The sequence below is a fragment of the Argiope bruennichi genome, chromosome 7 (assembly GCF_947563725.1).
Source record: "Argiope bruennichi chromosome 7, qqArgBrue1.1, whole genome shotgun sequence".
NCBI classification, from domain to species: domain Eukaryota; kingdom Metazoa; phylum Arthropoda; class Arachnida; order Araneae; family Araneidae; genus Argiope; species Argiope bruennichi.
The window spans coordinates 57,702,072-57,721,322 of record NC_079157.1 but is presented as its reverse complement, the minus strand read 5'-3'; the positions used below and the strand labels follow the sequence as shown (position 1 = coordinate 57,721,322).

Sequence of the window (19,251 nt, the reverse complement as noted above, 5' to 3'; positions counted from 1 at the left end):
GTTAATTTTAGCTCAGAATTACACAATTTTTAACTTTCAAGTCTGCTTTTATTTTATTGGGTCATTTTTTAGCATGCTTGGTAAATAAATCTATTTACCATTACTTTTAAGCCTATTGAGGTAAAATTTTTTTCCTGAATTTGTTATTGTTTTTAAAATTATAGCTATTTTATTTATAACTAAAACGCTTCTTGGAATGCTTTAAAGTAGAAGAGATATGTATGGATTTTTTATTCTACTTTATTCTCAATCAATTTAAGTTGATTCCAAAAAAATCTTGTCTTATCAATTTCTTGTTTTTATTGAAAGTTCTTCAGATGGTTTCGTTTTCAATTGTGCTGTCCCATTTTACTAACATGTGTTCCTTAATGTGTAACTTAATGCCGTCTTCTTTAGTTTGTCACAGCTTAATAATAAAGATAGGGAATGTTTCGTATATTTAAATACAATAAATAAATTGTGTATGCGGAAACTTAAGATATTAAACATTTGTAAAGATATATTAAATAGACATCTATGATTTCAACTTAAAAAAATGTTTTAATGCAGGAAAGTTGATGAAGGTAAACAAAATTCTGTGATTTTATCCAAGAATAATGCTTTATTATTAGGTATGAAACATTATTTTTTTAGTTTCTGCTGTTAATGGAGTGCAGAATATTCATTAATTTTTGTTGGAGTATAATTTTTGGTGATTTTTTTTACAAAAATTATTTTGCCATTTCTCGTTTGCAGTATTTCTTGCTTTAAATATGGCTAAGCAAGCAGTTAATTGTATACTGTTTGAAATTTACCTCCAATTAGATGTAATTGTTAAATGTATTAAGCAATATAATTTTTCTTTTTATTGTACACTCTTGGTATAATTTGTGATTGGATTATTATTATTCCTATATTTAATTTTTTAATCTTTGAAAAAGATAGCACTTATAATTAGAAGCTCATTTATTATCTTCATAATTATATGTGAAAATATATCTTTGATTGAAAGGAGGCTATTTACAATTAAGTGCATTAATTGGTCTCAAATTATAGATTTCTAATCTTCTGTGATGACCATTTGGTTTGATAGGAATATTGGTTGTGTTTGATTTTAATCAACTTTTATACTAACAAACAATCTCAAAATATTTTCTAGCTTTGATAGTTGATGACATTAAAGATATGATATTTAATAGCTTCATGCCTTTTTTATCATTTTATATGTGAACCTTCCTAATTGAATCTATTGTCATGAAAATTGTAAGTGTCTAGGTAGTTGCATTCAAATCTTCCTTGTACTCAGCAATAATATAATTTTATATTAATTCCTCACATTAATAAGCAGATTCTTTTATTCCTTAATATGATATTTTTCCAATCAAAGAATATCATGTAATGAAAATTTGATAAAACAACAAAAGTTATTTTAATTTCACTGCAGCAATAAAATCTGTTGAAATTATGCAAAAAATTGTAAATTTAAAAAAAAATTCAATTTTGAAATACAGTAAGAATTATTTTTGTGAATAATGTTATTGAGTTATCGTAATAAAACTCTAAAATCTCACAATTTTTAATGAATTACAATTTTTAAAAGAATTACTCTGAGGTGCACAATCTCTCTTTCCATGATATGCCAGTGCCAAATTTAGTAGCTGTAGATCAAATAATCTGCCCTATAGAATGCAATTACATGTACATTTTCTTCTTTATTTGTAGAAATTATGTTGTTTATCATTGAGAAGAAAGTTATCAAGTAGTTTCCACAAACTTCATTATTGTACTCTGAAGAACTAGGGTTTATAAAGCGAAATGTTGTTATTTACATCACTGTTTTCTTGCTTAAATGATGAATGTTTCATAAGAAAACAGATAGATAATTTAAATGATTGGTTTATTTTATAAATTTTTGAAACAAAAGGAAGATATGAAAAGTCAATTAAAATTTAATGTGATATGCTTATAAACATAATAAAATTTTTTACTTTATTTAAAATATATGCATGTATATTGTTAATTAAGATATCACTTTGAATTTCTTTTTGTATGTGTTCGACAATCTGAAACTAAAAAAATATAGAACTGAGTTAAAGTTGAAAGATAATAAGCATAAAACGGATAAAAACAAAATAATGCTGATTTTAAAGAATATATATCAAAGGATATATATTTTTTCCTATACATAAAAAAAACAATTACCCAATGTTAATTATAAGGGAATTATAACTCCTTTTTCATTTCTTGGGTGGGATGGGAAAAGACAGGTATTTATCATACTGCATTTTCTTGTAGAGTAAATGTATTATGTAATGAAAACTAACTTATTATTGTATATATTATATTATTACTTATTCTTTATATTAATTTTATTTTTAATGTATTTGTTATTATTCAGTATATACATACACACATGTGTGTCACAAAATCTTACATTTAATTCTTGTGTTTGGTGTTGAAATTGCAATATTAATATAGTGTTCATAAATAACTCGTGTTTAAAATTTCTTTCTTGCTTAAGTTATGTTTGAATCATTTTTGATTATCTTTTATATTTGTTGATTTTTTAATCAATAGTCTGTGGTAATAATGATGTCTTTTGCAGCAGAACATTTTTTTAACATACAATTCTGTAAAATCTTTTTTTTTTTTTATGCCTTGATCTTATAATTATGAAATATAACACCGTAGCAATAAAATTGCTGGATAAATACAATTTTGATAAAAATATATAAATAAGAATTTTCAAATTTAAATCAGAAATTTTTGGTGTTCCAGTTATTCTAGTAAAATAACATTTAACCACCTTTGTTAATATATAAATGTAAAAAAAAAAAAAAAAAAAAAAACTTAATTTTACTAAGTTTAAAGGGGGAGGTGATTAACAGGCAAAATAAAATAAATCATTATCTATTTGATTAATCAGAGATATATTTGTTTTAAATGTGGTATGGCTGATATAGATAATTTTTTTTTTTTTTTTTTTTAAATTTTATGTAATTTTATATGTTTAGTAATGTTATGATACAGAATACTAAATAAAATTAATGCTGTCAGCAATATTCTTCAATATAAAAATTTTAATATATGTCAGTTTAATTAAATGAAGTTTAAAAAATTAAACTGCTTTCCCAAAGAATGTATATTTGATAAGGGTTCCATTGGCATGTTCTGAATATTAAATGTTTTTAGAATGCTATATGTTGCAATATTATCTTGAAAGGAATAGTTTGGTTTTCTGTTTTTTCATTCAGATGTTTTTATATTTTGTGAAACATTTCCAATATTAATAAATACACTGAACAAAATCATCTCAATTTATGTCAAAAACTGGAAGAATCATTAATTAATAACAATCAAAGTAACATAAATAATGTAGAATCTAAGCATGAATTGCAGTTTTTGCAAAATTTTGAAAGAAATGCAGCATTGCCAATTTAAACTCTAAGCTATATTGCCAACAACAGTTTAATTCATTTCTCTGTTAGCATTTTTTTTTTTTTTTTCATTTTATTAAGAATTTCAATAAGCTATAGCAGTGAGATTTTTTTTCGAAACTGAAAATTAATTATCCACATCTAATTTTGATCAAGAGAAACTGGCAAATTTTGCAATAATTTCTGTTGAAGATATTTTATAAAAATTGATAAATTTGCTTATAAACCAATTTGCTAAAACCATAGCTAAAAAAATACAATTTCTTTAATTTAACTCCAACCAAATGTTAAAATTTTATTTAAAATTATTTAAACTTATTTGATATTATATGTATATTATAAACTTTGTTAACATGGTTGAATACTATTTGTATGAAAATAGAATATAATTTAATGTTAATAAGTAATTAGAGTAAAATATCATTTATATTTCTACATAAGATTTCTATATAAAATATCTCTTATGTTATATCTTTCAAATATTTCATATATTACAAAAGTAAATTAATTTATTTATAAGTATAAGATGATAGTGCTAACCAAAATATATATGATGTATATGTATATATGATGTATGTGTATTTAATATATTAGTTCGCTACCATTGCAGCTAATTTTTATAACATAAATATATGTATACTTCTTCAATAAATGTTTTTGAGTATTGTGTTTAACAAAGCACAAAATGTTTGCATGTTTTAAAAATTAGAAGTAATATGCATCATTTATTTTTTTTTTACTATATTTTTATGTCAATAAAATTTTATTTCAAGTGTTTATCAAAAGCCATTTTATCCTAATAACAAATAAGCACTACATAAAGTGCTTATTTGACATTTGCAGACCAATTATGTTTGGTGCAACCCTAATTATTTTAATTTAAACGATTTTGCTGCTGACAAAATTATTTATTATAGCTATTTGTAGTTGATTGATTTCTTGCAATTACTAACTGTAGAAAAATAAAATCTCAATTTAGTGGGTACTTTTCCTGTCAACCGGGAGATAATGTAGAAATAAACCAATGCCAAATAATGTAGAATTCCGCCAAATTTCTTACTCTAAATCCATGTTTGATTCACAATCACAAAAACGAAAAATCACCAAATAATGTAGAATTCCACCAACTTTCTTATGCCAAATTCGTATTTGGTTCACAATTGGTGACATTTGCGCCCAGCTAACAGAAAAATGCCATTTATTGAAATTTTCCCATTAAATATTTATTTATTGGTAAATTGATGCATGGCACTTTTGGAATTTTCTCAAAATACTTTCTGTCATCAGTATTAAAAGATATTATTATGAAAATGAGAGGTTTAGATTTATTTTTGATATTTCTGTTCGGAAAACTATGTGGCTCCATTAGAATGCTTCTTTAATTGCTTTTAAGTAGAGTAAAATTTCATTCTGATTAGTAAAAAAAGTAATAGCTTTGTTAAGTAAAATGCAATTGATACAAAAATACAAATGATGAAACAGATTCCATGATAAATTGAACATTTATCATAATTTTATACCATGCCAATAGATTGATGGCATTCACAAATCTATCTTCATTGTAAAAAAAAAAAAAAAAACTAGTCCAGATTAGTGTGTGATGGATTGAGAGTTGAATATACAAATTGTTTTGATATTCTTACTGCCTATTTTTATCTTTCCATTTGGATTGATTGGGTGAAGAATCATAGGATGTGTGGAAATGAGACTTGGTATGGCTAGTCATTCATCGAAGGTTTGGAGTGAATATAGTCATGGAATGCTCATCATTTATTGATTTAAATGAATGGGTGAAAAAATGGAATAGTGTGATGTAGCTCTAAATGACTGACTTTAAAAAGCTTGCTAATTAAAAACAAAATTATTTGGTTAAGCATTTATGATCAATTAATGGAAATTTTTCTTGTATAACTCAGTAAAATATCGCAATTCGGAACGATAGGAGAAACTGTTTTATCTTTAAGTTAAAGAGAAATTATATTTGTCAAAGCATGTTTTAAGGTTCTCTGCAACCTGATATATAAATAATCAGATCAGTTTATTAAATTGCCAGGTCTAAAAAAAAGTGCTGATTTGAAAAGAAAGAAAGTAATGTTGCTTAACTAAAAATAGTTTTCATATCTTTAGTTTTATTTCTATTATCAAGTGAAAATATAATATAGTCTTCATCATAATAAAAGGTTTTTGTGGCATGATGATGTTAACATATACTTAAAATGTATTTAGAGAAGTTCATATGAAAGAGTAAGATTTAATATGAATATTTATGCATGATGATTAAATAATTTAATTGAATTTTATGCTAAATAGAAGTATGAAAAAAATAACTTTTTATGTTCTTTTAGGTGTTTTATTTTATGCTGCTTGATGTAAAATACAAACTTATGGCAAACCAATATTATACTTCAATATCCTTTGGGGTTTTCATTGCTGCTCTGCTATTGCTATATCAGTTATCATCGGATGTTTCAGTAGATCAAGAAAAAGAGTTGAAAAAAACATTGATTCAGTATGATTTGATGAAATACAAACCTTATCTTGATTCGAGTGGTAAGTTTATTCATATCTTATAAAATAAAAATTTATTTTTATCCAAATATCGTAATCATCCAAATAAATCTTGGTATATTAATATACCCTTTGTTATGAGCATAGCATTTTAGAAGAATCGCCCTGTATCTGATTTAAATGTCAACAATTAAATTGATTTTTAATTTATAAAATTCTCTAATGCTCATTCATAAATAATTTCAATGTTATAAACTTAAGTACAAATAACTTACTCTTGGGTTGACATTTTTTCCATTTAATATCAAAAATTTCATCAGATTGTTAAAAAGAATTTACAGGGATATTCAAATTGAAATGTGTCACAAATCACAAACCTTCATAGATTGTATCAAAGCCCAGTCTTGTTTGCTTTATTTGTTTATTTATGTAATTAAGAAGAACAGTGGGGAAAAAATTATTAAATATGTTGCAAGAACACTTTATAAGTAAAGCATTAGAATATTGCAATTTTATTATTTGACTTGAAGATTGTGTGTTTTACTTATTTAATTGATAATACTTTTATTACATCTCCTTGAGAATGGCAGTATTGAAAATGGAACTGGACCAATTTTGCTAGTATAGTCAGTTTTAAAAAGATTCAAGTTCCAGTTAAGTTTAAAAATTTGACTGGAGTTAATGGATTTTTACGCATTCTATCAAATTCATATTTATTCACCTAATATTTCATTTTAGAGCTGAATATCATATTTAAAATCGAAATGAGCTAAAAATAGTATTAGTGGCAAATATACTTTTTCCAAAGGTAACTAATTTATAATAATTCTTATTCATTAACGCGTTCACTGCTATTATTCATGCCTGATATCCAGGCCATCTATCTAATTAGATTACCCCTTCTTTGCTCTCTTTTAACTGTAGATGTCATCTAACATAGATGATTTGGTACAATTACATATTATCTGTAACACACAAGCGTGTTTGCGGCAGTCAATGTGTTAATGATAATCAAAAGTGAATATTATAGTTTAAAACTTTAGAAAAGTGCTTTATATTCAAATTTTGTGTTTTTTAATCATATTATTTTAGGAAAAATCGATAATATTTTATATATAATGCTTTAATTTTTTTAATCCCTTCCCCCCCCCCCCTTTTTTTTTAATCTTTTTTCCTTTTTAATCTTTTTTTCCACTTTTTTAACAAGGACAACCAAAAATAAATAATGTAATTTAATACACACACACAAAAAAAAAGAAGAAAAAAAAAGATTATCCTTCCACAAAATGTATTATGGGAAGAGTGTTAAAAGGCTTTCCATCTCAACCTCAAAATCAAGGTTAGATATAATAAAGAAATTCGGGAAAAAAAAAAAAGGGTACTGAAATCATAAGTTGAATGTTCACGAACATTGCAGAAGATGCCCCTGGATAATTTGATGTTGCAATCTCTGTGTCGGCAGTTGGTTCTTTTTGCCAGTAGCATTCCCTTTTCTTAACATTAATGAAAAGTATTCCTGATCTGGTAACTTTTGCAGAAAGGTTGCTTATGACTTGAAGATACACAAGTATCCTGTTGCCAGTTTACAGCAACCATGGGAGAAGGAGCCAGTGGATAAGTGGTGGATAAAAGTTGGAAAATCCGGACACTTTCTACTAGTGTCAAAAAGGGCATGTGAAATGCTGTCTTGTTTTCATGTATTTAAACTTGAGTCGAATTTTAGTGTCATGAATTTGGTTGTTAATTGTGAAGCAAATAGACTTAGTCCGGGGTCTTTTGATGCCAATCAGACTCTGAAGTATGAGTTTATGTCTAAATAGAAATCTGCAGTTTATCTTAAAGTATGCAGAAATCTCTGTAACAGGAATGTAACAGAATTTAGTGCCATAACTAAAAAAAAAAAAAAAAATGTTTGCTGTATGTGCTGAATTTTAAGAAAACATTTGTGCCAAAAGAAACTGCCAAGTTACAGAAGAATTTTCATCTGAAGAAAAATGAGATACCAGGTCTTAAAAATTTCTTCCACATTTGAATTTTGTATACAAAATGAAGTTGCTTGTTGTACTAATATGACTGATGTTCAAAAGCAAACTATGAATGCTAATTAAGTCTATGAGAAAGCTGTAAAAGAAAAACAAAACAGTAATATGTCTGAAGTATGCCACAAAGGTCCTTTGAGCATTAAAGTAATGTTTACTAAAATATGCTGGTGAGGTATATATACAATAAAGTACTGCCTTTCTGCTTATATTTGTTGTCCTATATATGTTTAAATTTGTCCTTATTAAGGATGTATGTATAAAATAAATGCTTAAAAAAACATATTTTTTAAAAAATTATTTACAGTTTTTTAAGTTTGAGTATTGATTTATTTTCTAAACAAAGAAATTTCAACATTAAATAAAAGAAAGCAATTCTCTGTAAAATGTAATATATTCATTCTTTCTTTTCATAGTTTATCTAATTGTACAGGATTTAATAATTTCTAGTTTAAACAATAGAATAATTTGTGGATAATAGAATTATTCTTGTTTTGAAAAGACAGCAGCATGTCAAACTTTATAGTAAAAATATTATATTTTTGATGTGTATTGATGTAGATTGATATAAACTGACACTGATGTGCATTAATAAATATAGGATTTATGCCATTTTTACTGTATCGTGCAGTATGATGTAACATTCAGTGTCTTGGTGAATAATTGCCCTATTGTATATTTTAATAATAATAATCCAAGTTATATGATATCCTGAATTAAAATAATATTTTTATGTTTAACTTTACTTTTTATAATATTTTAGAAAATTCAGAATCTCAGAAACATTGTTACATATTTTACAATGTTTTGGAACAGTATTTGGTATTCCTTAGTATTCATAATATTGTATACAATTATGCAATTATTATAAAATATTTGTATGCTACTTGGATGTGTTACATATATATATATATATGTATTCTATGAGTTTAGTCTTAATGAATATTTATTTATAATTAATTTTGTTAGATTTTAAAATATTTCTCTTATAATAGGTTGCAATTCAGTTATAACTCTGGTCAATGTATGGAGTGATCATGACAATTTTTTAAAAAAATATCCAAATATTGATGTTGCTGCAGATATTTACAAAACAGTAAACAAAATCAAGCATGATCTTATTTTTCATCATTGGCTAAGAAAGAAAGATCTTCTTGATTCGCAAAAAATGTAAGTATTAACAGCATGATTTTACATATGAATTATATAATAAAGATATCACATTTATAAAAAGTGAAGATTTTTCAAAGTAATTACAATTGCTATTTTTATTGAAAATTTAACAAATGGATTGATACAAAGTGTGTATCTTATCAACTGATTAATAAAATTGAAGGTAGTGGTGAATTTCTTGAAATCCAAAACCATACATTGTTCATGTATTCATTTATCTACTTGTAATTATTGCTATTAAAAAATTGAAACGTTTCATAAAATTTTTCATGTCTTGAGTAGAAGATATGTTATCTAAAATATGCAAATATATCAGATTTCTAAAACTTTAGGTTGTATTTTCAGGTAAATATGAAAATGCATTCAAATTTGATCAAGATTCTAATCTAGCAATAATGACTTACAGATAAGAGAATGAATATTTACCAAAATATAATTTTTTTTTAAAGAATAAGAAAGTAGCTAAAAAGTGAAAGTGCTTACTAAAAGTCCTGATTCATTTACTCTTATTTTAAGTATAGTTTCTAAATTTAAATAAAGACATGTTTTTTTTTGGCATGTTTTTAAAAATAATATGATATATATTAATTACAAGCCCATTTAATTTCTATCATTGTTCTTAAGATAGCCAACTTTATGAAATCAAATATTATGTATTTGATGCATTTTTTTTTTTTTTTTTTTTTATGTCTGTTATGGAACTGCACTTTTTTTGTCCTTCCCGTCTTCCACATCCAAACAATACTTCCATTATTTTTATCATTACAAGTGATAGTTGTATAAAATAAGATATCGTTTTTCTGTGTCAAATGCAAAATATTTACATATATATTTTAATACAGTTAAAAATTAAAATGTTGCTTTCTGTTCTTCCTCTTAATATATCCTACATAATGAAGTGTTATTGCAAAAAAAGATTATAAAATTTGCATCCATACTGATCTAAATTTCTAATATGGTATCTGTAAACTCAGATTGTTTCTTTTCCGGAATTTCTTTTGTAGAAGTACCTGAGGCGTTGGTAGAAGCTGATTGTTGCAAATGGGGGGAAAAAATTGTTTTTCCATTTATTAAAACATACATAATATTATTTAATTTTTATTAAAGAATGGACCATTGCAATTTTTTTGTCAGAATCTGTTTTTTCATAAAATAAAATTTGCTACTGCTTTTTAAAATTAATATAATTATTTTGTATTCATTTTAGAAAGAAACTGCTTGAAATGAAAATAAGCTGAATTTTTGTATTTTCCTGTGATAATTTCCAAAAATGTTGTTGCACAGGATTAAATTTTACACCATTTAAAAAAAATGTCTCTTAAATTATTATTTATTATTAATTATGTTTAATATTTGTAATTAATTATGTTTAATACTTATGCATAAGTTTGATAATTTTTTTTAAACATTTTTTTGCCTGATTTCCAACAACAGATTCATTATTGTCCTGAAATTTTGACCATTTTCGTTGTTCCATCAAATACTTAATCTCATGATTTTCTTTCTTTTGAAAGCTAAAGATGAAGGATTCCATTTAATATTTTTGAAATTTAGAAGACATATTAACCGTATGTGTATACTTTTATTGGTACTATAGGACTGTCCCTTTAGAAGGATTCATGTATATGATAAGCAGGAAGGAATGAATGTGTGTTCTCCGGCGTATGCTCCAGAATTGTTGTTCTTAGCTTTTGCCGGGTTAACAATAATTAAAATTCACGAATACCACAAAAGTTGCTTAAACTGTATCTGATGTCACCAAGGTGCCGAGTTACCTATAAACAAAATTCACGAATATGACAAAAATTACTTAAACTCTATCTGATGCCACCAAAAAAGCCAAAATGGCCTTCATCTTAAGAAGACCTTCATAAGGAAAGTCACAAATACAATCAAATGAAAGCGGGATGCAGCCTAACTTTGCACGTAAAGAGTCTCTTCTGCTTCATATAAAGGACAAGAAAGAGCAGCATGTTCAAAGGTTTCTGGAATCTTGCAGTGGATACAATTAGGAGAATTGATTAATCCACATTTATAAAGAATCTCATTAACTGGAAGAGTTCTAGAAATTAGTCGAAAATCAATACCTCGTTTCACCTAGAGAAGTTGATTGTTTTCAAGTTAAAATTTTTCAGCCACCTGTAATTTTCATAGTATGTAGAATTTTTGAATTCTTTGTTTTGCTTTTGTCGAATAGCTTTGTAACTTACCGATCTGACGAAGGCGAAATCCAGTCACAGATTATCGCCGGTTTGGCAGAGGAGTCTGCCCACTCGTTTTCTGCAATTCCCACATGAGCGAGAGTATATACCAGTGTCAAAAAAGAGCATAGTTTTAAAGAATCAGAATTGAAATCATGAAAGGAGGAGTAATCTGAGATGCAAAAGAATCCAGCCAAAAAGCTTCAAACTTGCCACAAGGTGAATTGAGGTTAATATCCCTGGTTGGGAAAAATCTTGAATGCCAAGACCTCCACATCCGATGGAGGAAGGGAGAGAGCGATAAGCTGTGCCGGAATATCCTGACAAACAGCCGTAATAAGGCTGCTTCTAGTCGAATTTTGCCTTTCAATACGAAAAATTTCTTGAAGTGAAAAAGGGTCCGATGCACTCAGCCAAGATTCCTGCAATACCAGACACTGGGTAAGAGAAAAAGGAACAGCCAAGGGATCTTACTTTTGATCCCTCGGACATTCCATTGAATAAAATACTTTCGAGAAGAAAAAAAAAAGATATATAAAGGAAAAGGGGAGAGGGAAACCAAGGGACTTGTCCTATGTCCAAAATCTCTTCTTCCCCACTGAGATTATTTATTTCAGCAAGGGAACTTTGATGAACAAGACCTGGGCTATGAGACGGGCTGTTACCAAAATTGGATTCGAGCAATGCTATTTTATTATTTAAAGAGTCTATAGTCGCTTGTTGATTTTCAATTATGTTGCGAAGAGTATTATTTTCCTCCACTTTTTTGTCACAGTTGTTTTGAATTTTCATGTTACTAGCCACGCATTGGCGGTTTACTTCCTGAAGTTTTAAAATTTCATTCCCCTTTGGGAATAAGACCAGTAATCAGCTTTGTTAGTTCTTGAAGGGTTGATTTCAGGTCCGAAGCTTGTTTGTTGGGGCTTTCAAGAGTATGAACTGGCGGATTGCTCTTGACTTTTTGCGCGAAAGTTGGCGATGCCACTAATCTCCTTGCTTCCTGGAAAGAGATGTCCTTGTCTCTGACCAAGTTAATGATTTCTTTTTCTGTCGAGTAGTACGTCATGCGCCTCTTCACAACGAAAACATTCAGTGGGTAGAACATAATTCTCAGCTTGTGTACCCCCACAATTTTTACATCTTTTGTTGTTTTCAGAACAAAGTTATGTATGCCCAAATTTGAGACACTTATAGCACACTTTGGGGTTCTCAATAAATCTTGAAACTTTAAATATAATACGGCCAAGCTTTATTTCTTTGCGGTTTGATTTGCCTATTTCTTCGAATAGCACAATTGGAATGAGATTTGATGTTACCCTCTTTTTAGACCTCTCAATTCTAGCTGCAGTGATATTTTGAAAAGAGAGTTCGTTGTTGATATCTGCATTGTTCATTTCAGTGTCAACATCGCGAATAATACATCTGGTGACGATGTTCGTATCAGTACACAAGCGTTTGGAAAACTCGTGACAAAATTCGCTTAATTTTAATTAATTTTTTTATGTTTCTTTAGAAAAAATGTATCGTCACTTTGAGTGATTTGTCCAAATTTAGCGTTAATGCCATTTGGCTTAATCCACGGGGATGAGCCTGTCTTATTGTCTAAGAGGCTGTTCTAATTTAACGATAGAACAGCCTCTTTGAAGTGTATTTTAGCTTTGTCAACAATTGGGAACTCATTTGTCAATGTATATTTGATCCTTTTATCTTTGCAACAGCTCTCATACACAGGGTTATCGGATTTACACTTCATCATACCCGACAAATACAATGGCTGGAATCTATCAGACGGGAACAAAATATTTATCAAAAACAAATAATCTTAAACATAGAAGACTTACCTTTAAGTCTCTAAAAGAAAAAAAATACATAATGCCACTACCACTTCACCCCCAGGGAAAAATGGCTTCGAACACCAGAAAAAAACAAAAAAGGAACACATCCCCTTCTAAATTTCCTCTAACAAAGGAAGACCGCGGAAACAAGGGAATGATTACTCTGACAACCACATCATAAAGAAAGAAAGAAACTGAACAACCAGAGAAACCTAAGCTGCACCAAAAGGTAATCCAAAAGTAAGAGCCAAGAAAACTCAACCTTCTTCCTTCACTTCCAGCTGTCTTTCTCCTATATGATTGATATATTTCAGTTCAGTCATAAAAATCAACCCTTCTGCTAATAATCGCAACGCCCTTTGTAGCGATAGCTTTTCACGATAACCAGAATTTAACTAAGACAATTAAAATAACATGGCTTTAATGCCTGACAAAGAATTTTGGATGTCAAGCATTTTTGCTAATATTTGTGTATTTTGTTTTATTTTGAATATATATATATATATATATATACATACTGTGATTACACATCTGAGTTATTTAAAATAAATGATATTCTAAGTTATACTAGCAGAAGATTGGAATATTATATGTTAAATAGTCTTTTTTATTATTATTATTTATTTTCATGGCCTTAAATATAACCTTCATTTTTGAAGTTTATACTGATGACTTCAAAAAAAAAAAAAAATGAAACTGGAACTTCTATACATAGACATGCCAAATTCTGTTTTGAAATAGAAAAATATGCATAATTTTACTATTTCAAATTGTTAGGTTAGTTTCGATTCCAAATATATAAACAGAATAGTGGGGATGAACATGATTTTTTTTTTTTTTCATCTATTAAACTCAGGAAGAAAGTTTATATAATTAAGTTAAAAATATTAAAATATCTTAATTAAATCAAAAGTAAATTTTAGAAAGTGTAAATTTCAGAAACTTTACATGTTTGAAAATGGTACATGTTACATAGAAGAGAGGACGTAGTAAATATTTAAAAAATAGTGACATATTTTTCAGGAAAAAAAATAATACGTAATTAGATATTTTGATGTACCTAATATTCCTAAAAAAAGGATTTAGTAATCAAACTAAGCAATTATATGTTGATTTAATATGTTGTTGTATTATTTCAATTTTTAATTCACAATCAGTGATGAGATTATGTATTGGAAGAATTAGTCAAATGCTAAGAGCCTTGACCTAAGATGTCACATTTGCTCTGACACTGTCTACCCTACTGAAAAAAGGGTCTGATTTTCAATATTTGTCAAAGGCCTGCATGTTATTTTATTTTGATACTACTATTATGGGATTATACATTAAGAAATTTATTAATTTTTTTCCAAAGTAAAAAAGTTTATTATTAAAGCATTATTTAAGTGTAAAGTCTTAATTATTAGGGGGCTCATTTTGTTCAGTAAATTTTAATGTTCATTTAGTTATTACATTTTACAGATGCTCAGAATCCTGATTTTAGAAAGTTAAGTTTTCATTAATGTGATTAAAATGATTATATTTATTTTTCCTGCAAGATAACATATATATTCTCAGATTTCTAAATAAGTTTCAACTGGAATATACTTTAAAAGTCAATAGTGTTATTTTCAATTTTTTTTCTGCTTTTTATTTATTTTTGGGGTCTTGCATTGATAAACTTTATTTTGTTTATATTTTACTATATTTTAAATATTTTTTAATTCTTGAAATACAGAAATCTTTAAAATGATACATAATATGATAGTAAATTTAATTTAATATTGATTGTGTCTAATATAAAATTCTAGTTGCTTATGGCAACCAGATTGTTCACCCATATTACTGATTTTTTTAGGCTGCTGAAATATTAATTTGCATATTTTTTTTTTTTAATTCCACCTTGTTGTTTTTGATAAAATTTAAAAACATTAATTTAGCTGAATAAATCAAATAACACGTGTAAATTAAAAAGTGTATATATGATGAAACAAAAATGATGAAAGTTCTACTTCAGAATAAATGTGCAAATGAAATATTTTTTCAGTCTTAATTTTAACATTAGCAAAAGCGTACATTTGTATATTTTGATGGATGAATTTGAATGTCATTAACTGTTGCAAATTAAGTTTTATATTTTTAAAAAAAATTATTAAAAATAAAGAAAACATTGTACAGAAATGAAATCGATATAATTAAAATGATAAGTTTTGAATTTTAAAATCATGCAGAAATCGTTTTTAATAAATAATTGTTCTGGAAGTATATCATCATCTATTTCCATAGGTAAGTTGTATTGATTATTCATTTGCCCTTGACTAAGCTTGTGTTCATGCTTGAGTAAACTTTGTATGACATCTGTTTCTTATTCTTTCTACATCTTTTTTTCTCTGAGTGAATAAAGTTTTTGATTAAATCTATCCAAAGAGTATCTAATAATTAGAAAAATTCTTCATTAATTAACAAAGCATTGAATTGTAAAACTGGAAAAATGTTCAATGAAGCAGTCTGAAAGGTTCGGATAGTCAATTGTTAACTGACTGTTGCCATTAGGCACAAAGTGCCACATAGGCTAACATTTTATATGCACACACTAGCATTTTATTTTACAATCTATAAAGAGATTCTTAAAATGATCTTCCACAATTTTTCATTTATTTTTCTTTGAAGAAAAAATGAAAAGATGGAACTTCTTGTGATTTGATTGTTAATTTTACTGTGCAGTTATTTTAGTCTTAGTTTTTTTTTAACATAAATTCTATGATAATTTAATTGAGATTTATGCTTCACTCATTATCATTGACAGATTAAATGTCATCTTGTAATTTGGGAATGATATTAATGATGGTTGCTTTAAAAAAAATATAATATAAGGATAATCGTTAAAATTTGTTATTATAGCATTTTTAATTAATTCAATGATTTTTAGGACTAGCCACTGTGCCCACAGCCCTTCCTGCACAGCCATTCCTCTCTCTTTATATATATATATATATATATATATATATATAAGAATAAAATAAAATAATTTTATATTGTACAATTTTTCTGCATTTATATTCCAGCCTAGAAGATGCTTTTGAACTTCTTAACTGTAATTTATTTGTATAATAATTATTTAAATAGTATTAAAGTTCAGATAAACTGTCATTTTTAGATTGATCATTTATCACATATATGTGAGGCTTATTTGGAGATCTTGTAACATTCCATGTCATAATCACTAAAACAATGTTTATTATTTCATAAACAGCATTAAAAAGTATTCTTCAAATAATTAATTGTCAAATAATTATTCACTTATAAAAATAAGTTAATTGCTCACAATTATACAATATTCAACCAATTCCAAAATACACAGTTTGATGTTGTAGGAAAGTTTCTGATACTGCATTTATTAAAAATTCATAAATTTGACACTGTTAGGGCCAGCTTACCAAATAAGCATAGTGAGACCACTTTTAAGGGGCCTAAATTTTTTTTATTTTTTTTCCCATTATTTTCTGGTTATTTAATTTTATGCCTTCATTTTGTTTCAAAGAGTTATGCATTTAACTTATTCAAATCAAGTATCAGTTGAATGTGGAACATTGTTCTTGAATTTTTTTTTCATACTTTCATATAAAAAAAATATCAAAGCCAAAAAAAAAGTATAAAAGTGCAGTTTGATAACTTTTCACAAGTTTTCGAATTGCAGTTTTCTGATCGTTAACTAGGTCATCTATCTGTGAAAAATTCCTATTCTTGCTGATATTAGAGCGGAATCCAGCTAAATTTTCGCAATTGCGATGGCTCAGTTAAGCCAATCAGAAGCCCGTATTTTTGTAAACATATCGCATTTTGCGATATGTAAAAATACAGGCTTTTGATGGGCCAAATTTGTCCATCGTCTAGCTGAATTTCGCCCTAGAAAGCCATGGATTTACGAAATATAGATATTTTATGTTCACACGATAGATTAATGAAGAAGCTAACATAAAACTGACGGATTTTACACTATACTAATATTTTGTTTAAAAAAAAGTTTATTAAAGAAGGAAGCGTAAAATAAACTTTCTATTCGATTTGAGGGCCCGCCTCTGATGTGGGGGCGGGGCAACTGCCCCGTATGTCCTGCCTTAGTTAGGCTCTGTCGACTGTTCATTGATCGTTATTTACATTTGATTGCAATTTCAACCAAACACTTTCCTTGTTTCCAACCAAACGATTTACACTTTCCTAGAGTTTAGCATTCATCATTCCCCCCCCCCACAAATGTATGTTATAGTCTTTCTAAAATTTGTTCTTTCCTTCGAAAAGCAAATTCATTTTTTAGGTGGAGTACTTTTTCTTTTTCTTGTACTCTCTCTCTATTTTCAATGATTTTTCAAAAGAAATCGCAATTTAGTTCTCCGGAATTCACACATCAACAAACGCTTTCGTCTATTATATTGTCTTAAATAAATGATCCACAATTGTATTATTGGATTGCGTAATAATTCATTCGGAGTTGTTCCTACCCCTTCCCCCTTTCTTTATTTCTTCCATACAAAAAAAAAAAAAAAAAAACCTCATTCGCCGAAATGAAACATATCAGTAAAACATTTTAAAATATTTAAAGCAGTGTGATTTCTTCATTTATTGTTTGTACATTTTCAGTAGACAGAATGAGCCCTCTTGAGCCATGCAAACTTCCTTTCCCGATTGGAAATTTCTTAACCAGATATTTTAAATTGGTTAATAAAAGGAATTTAAAGATGCAAATTTTGCCTAGTTTAAATAACATTTAAGGTTATGTACACACTTGAATCTTCGAAAATCGTTCGAAAAAACGAATATTTTTTTTATCGCTTAATAATGTTCTCTGATCCTTTAGCTTTCAAACGATACCAAGATGTTGTCAATATTCTAAATATTTCTCAAGTTATAATTATTTTTCTTCGGTGCTTTCATTAAAAACTCTAGTTAAGGTTTTTTTAAAACTCATTTTATGAAGCCTCTTGAGCCATGAAAACTTCCTTTCCCGATTGGAAATTTCTTAACCAGATATTTTAAATTGGTTAATAAATAGAATTTAAAGATGCAAATTTTGCCTAGTTTAAATAACATTTAATTGCTTGTCGCTTCCAAGAAAGCTAATTCCAGTATCTAGCATATGAAAGAAATTCAAATTCAAAGTTTTAAAATAATTTTAGACAAGGTGGCAAAAAAAAAAAAAAATTACTAAACTTTTTTTAATACAAAATAAAATAGTATTTAATTACAAGAGCAGACATTTTTTTTCAATTATAATTATAAAAATTATATTACTTTATTAAACAACATACTATAAAACTTACAACTGATAATTAAGAAGATTGTTAGAATTAAATTATACTTGATTTTAATTTGAATAATTTCGAATCCTCTACCTGGTAAATTAAATGAGTATAAAATATTAAATTATCCCAAAAATATCGCAAGAAAAACGTCTCAGAGTATTTTTGAAGTTGCGGGGCTCAGAAATAGTTCCTTCCTTTTTGATGATTCGATTCTGATTTTCTGATCATTAAAATCGAATGCCAAATGAATAAAAGTGTTTTCGGCAGCATTTGGCTTTTGCATACAATTAAGACATTAAAACTACTGGAGCTACTCGTGAAGTTTGTCCTATATATGGAAAAAGAGCAGTATCTTAAAGTATCGCCCGCTTTTGGTTTGTGTTTTAAAAAAACCTGCAAGATTGGTTCCGAAGTAACTTTCTTGCATACTGTCTAATAAAGATCATCTTCCCACCCTACATAAAATCGTGGGCCTTGGGTAAGACTGCGAATAAATTGCACGACATTGAGAAAGATAGTTACGAAATATAGTTCTATCTAAATATAGTGTGAAACTATCACTTTTACTGAATCTATCGCGAGAATATGTATTTTGGCATCTTTGCCAGCCGATTGACATCAAAATTGGTAAAAAAAACTACAAAGATAACAAACCGAATTTCATTAAGTTATCACATTTTTGAGTTATTACGTTTACGTACATACAAAAATATAGATCGACAGACGATTAATCCTTGTCGATTTGGTTCCAAATTGGATTCGGATACATTTTGAGCGAAATTTTAGCTGTCAATCCAATT

General features: G+C 27.4%; 1 protein-coding gene across 2 annotated transcripts in view; it reads left to right on the top strand.

Annotated features, from left to right (window-relative positions):
- Positions 1-482: 482 nt before the first annotated feature.
- LOC129976165 (apoptosis-resistant E3 ubiquitin protein ligase 1-like) overlaps positions 483-19,251 on the top strand; it is a 44,928-nt gene continuing 26,159 nt past the window's right edge. For both annotated transcript variants that reach the window (XM_056089595.1, XM_056089594.1), the window contains exons 1-3: positions 483-563; positions 5,762-5,966; positions 8,959-9,133. In XM_056089595.1, coding sequence (XP_055945570.1) covers positions 558-563; positions 5,762-5,966; positions 8,959-9,133 — 386 coding nt within the window. In that variant the 5' untranslated portion in view covers positions 483-557. The remainder of the gene's footprint in view (positions 564-5,761; positions 5,967-8,958; positions 9,134-19,251) is intronic.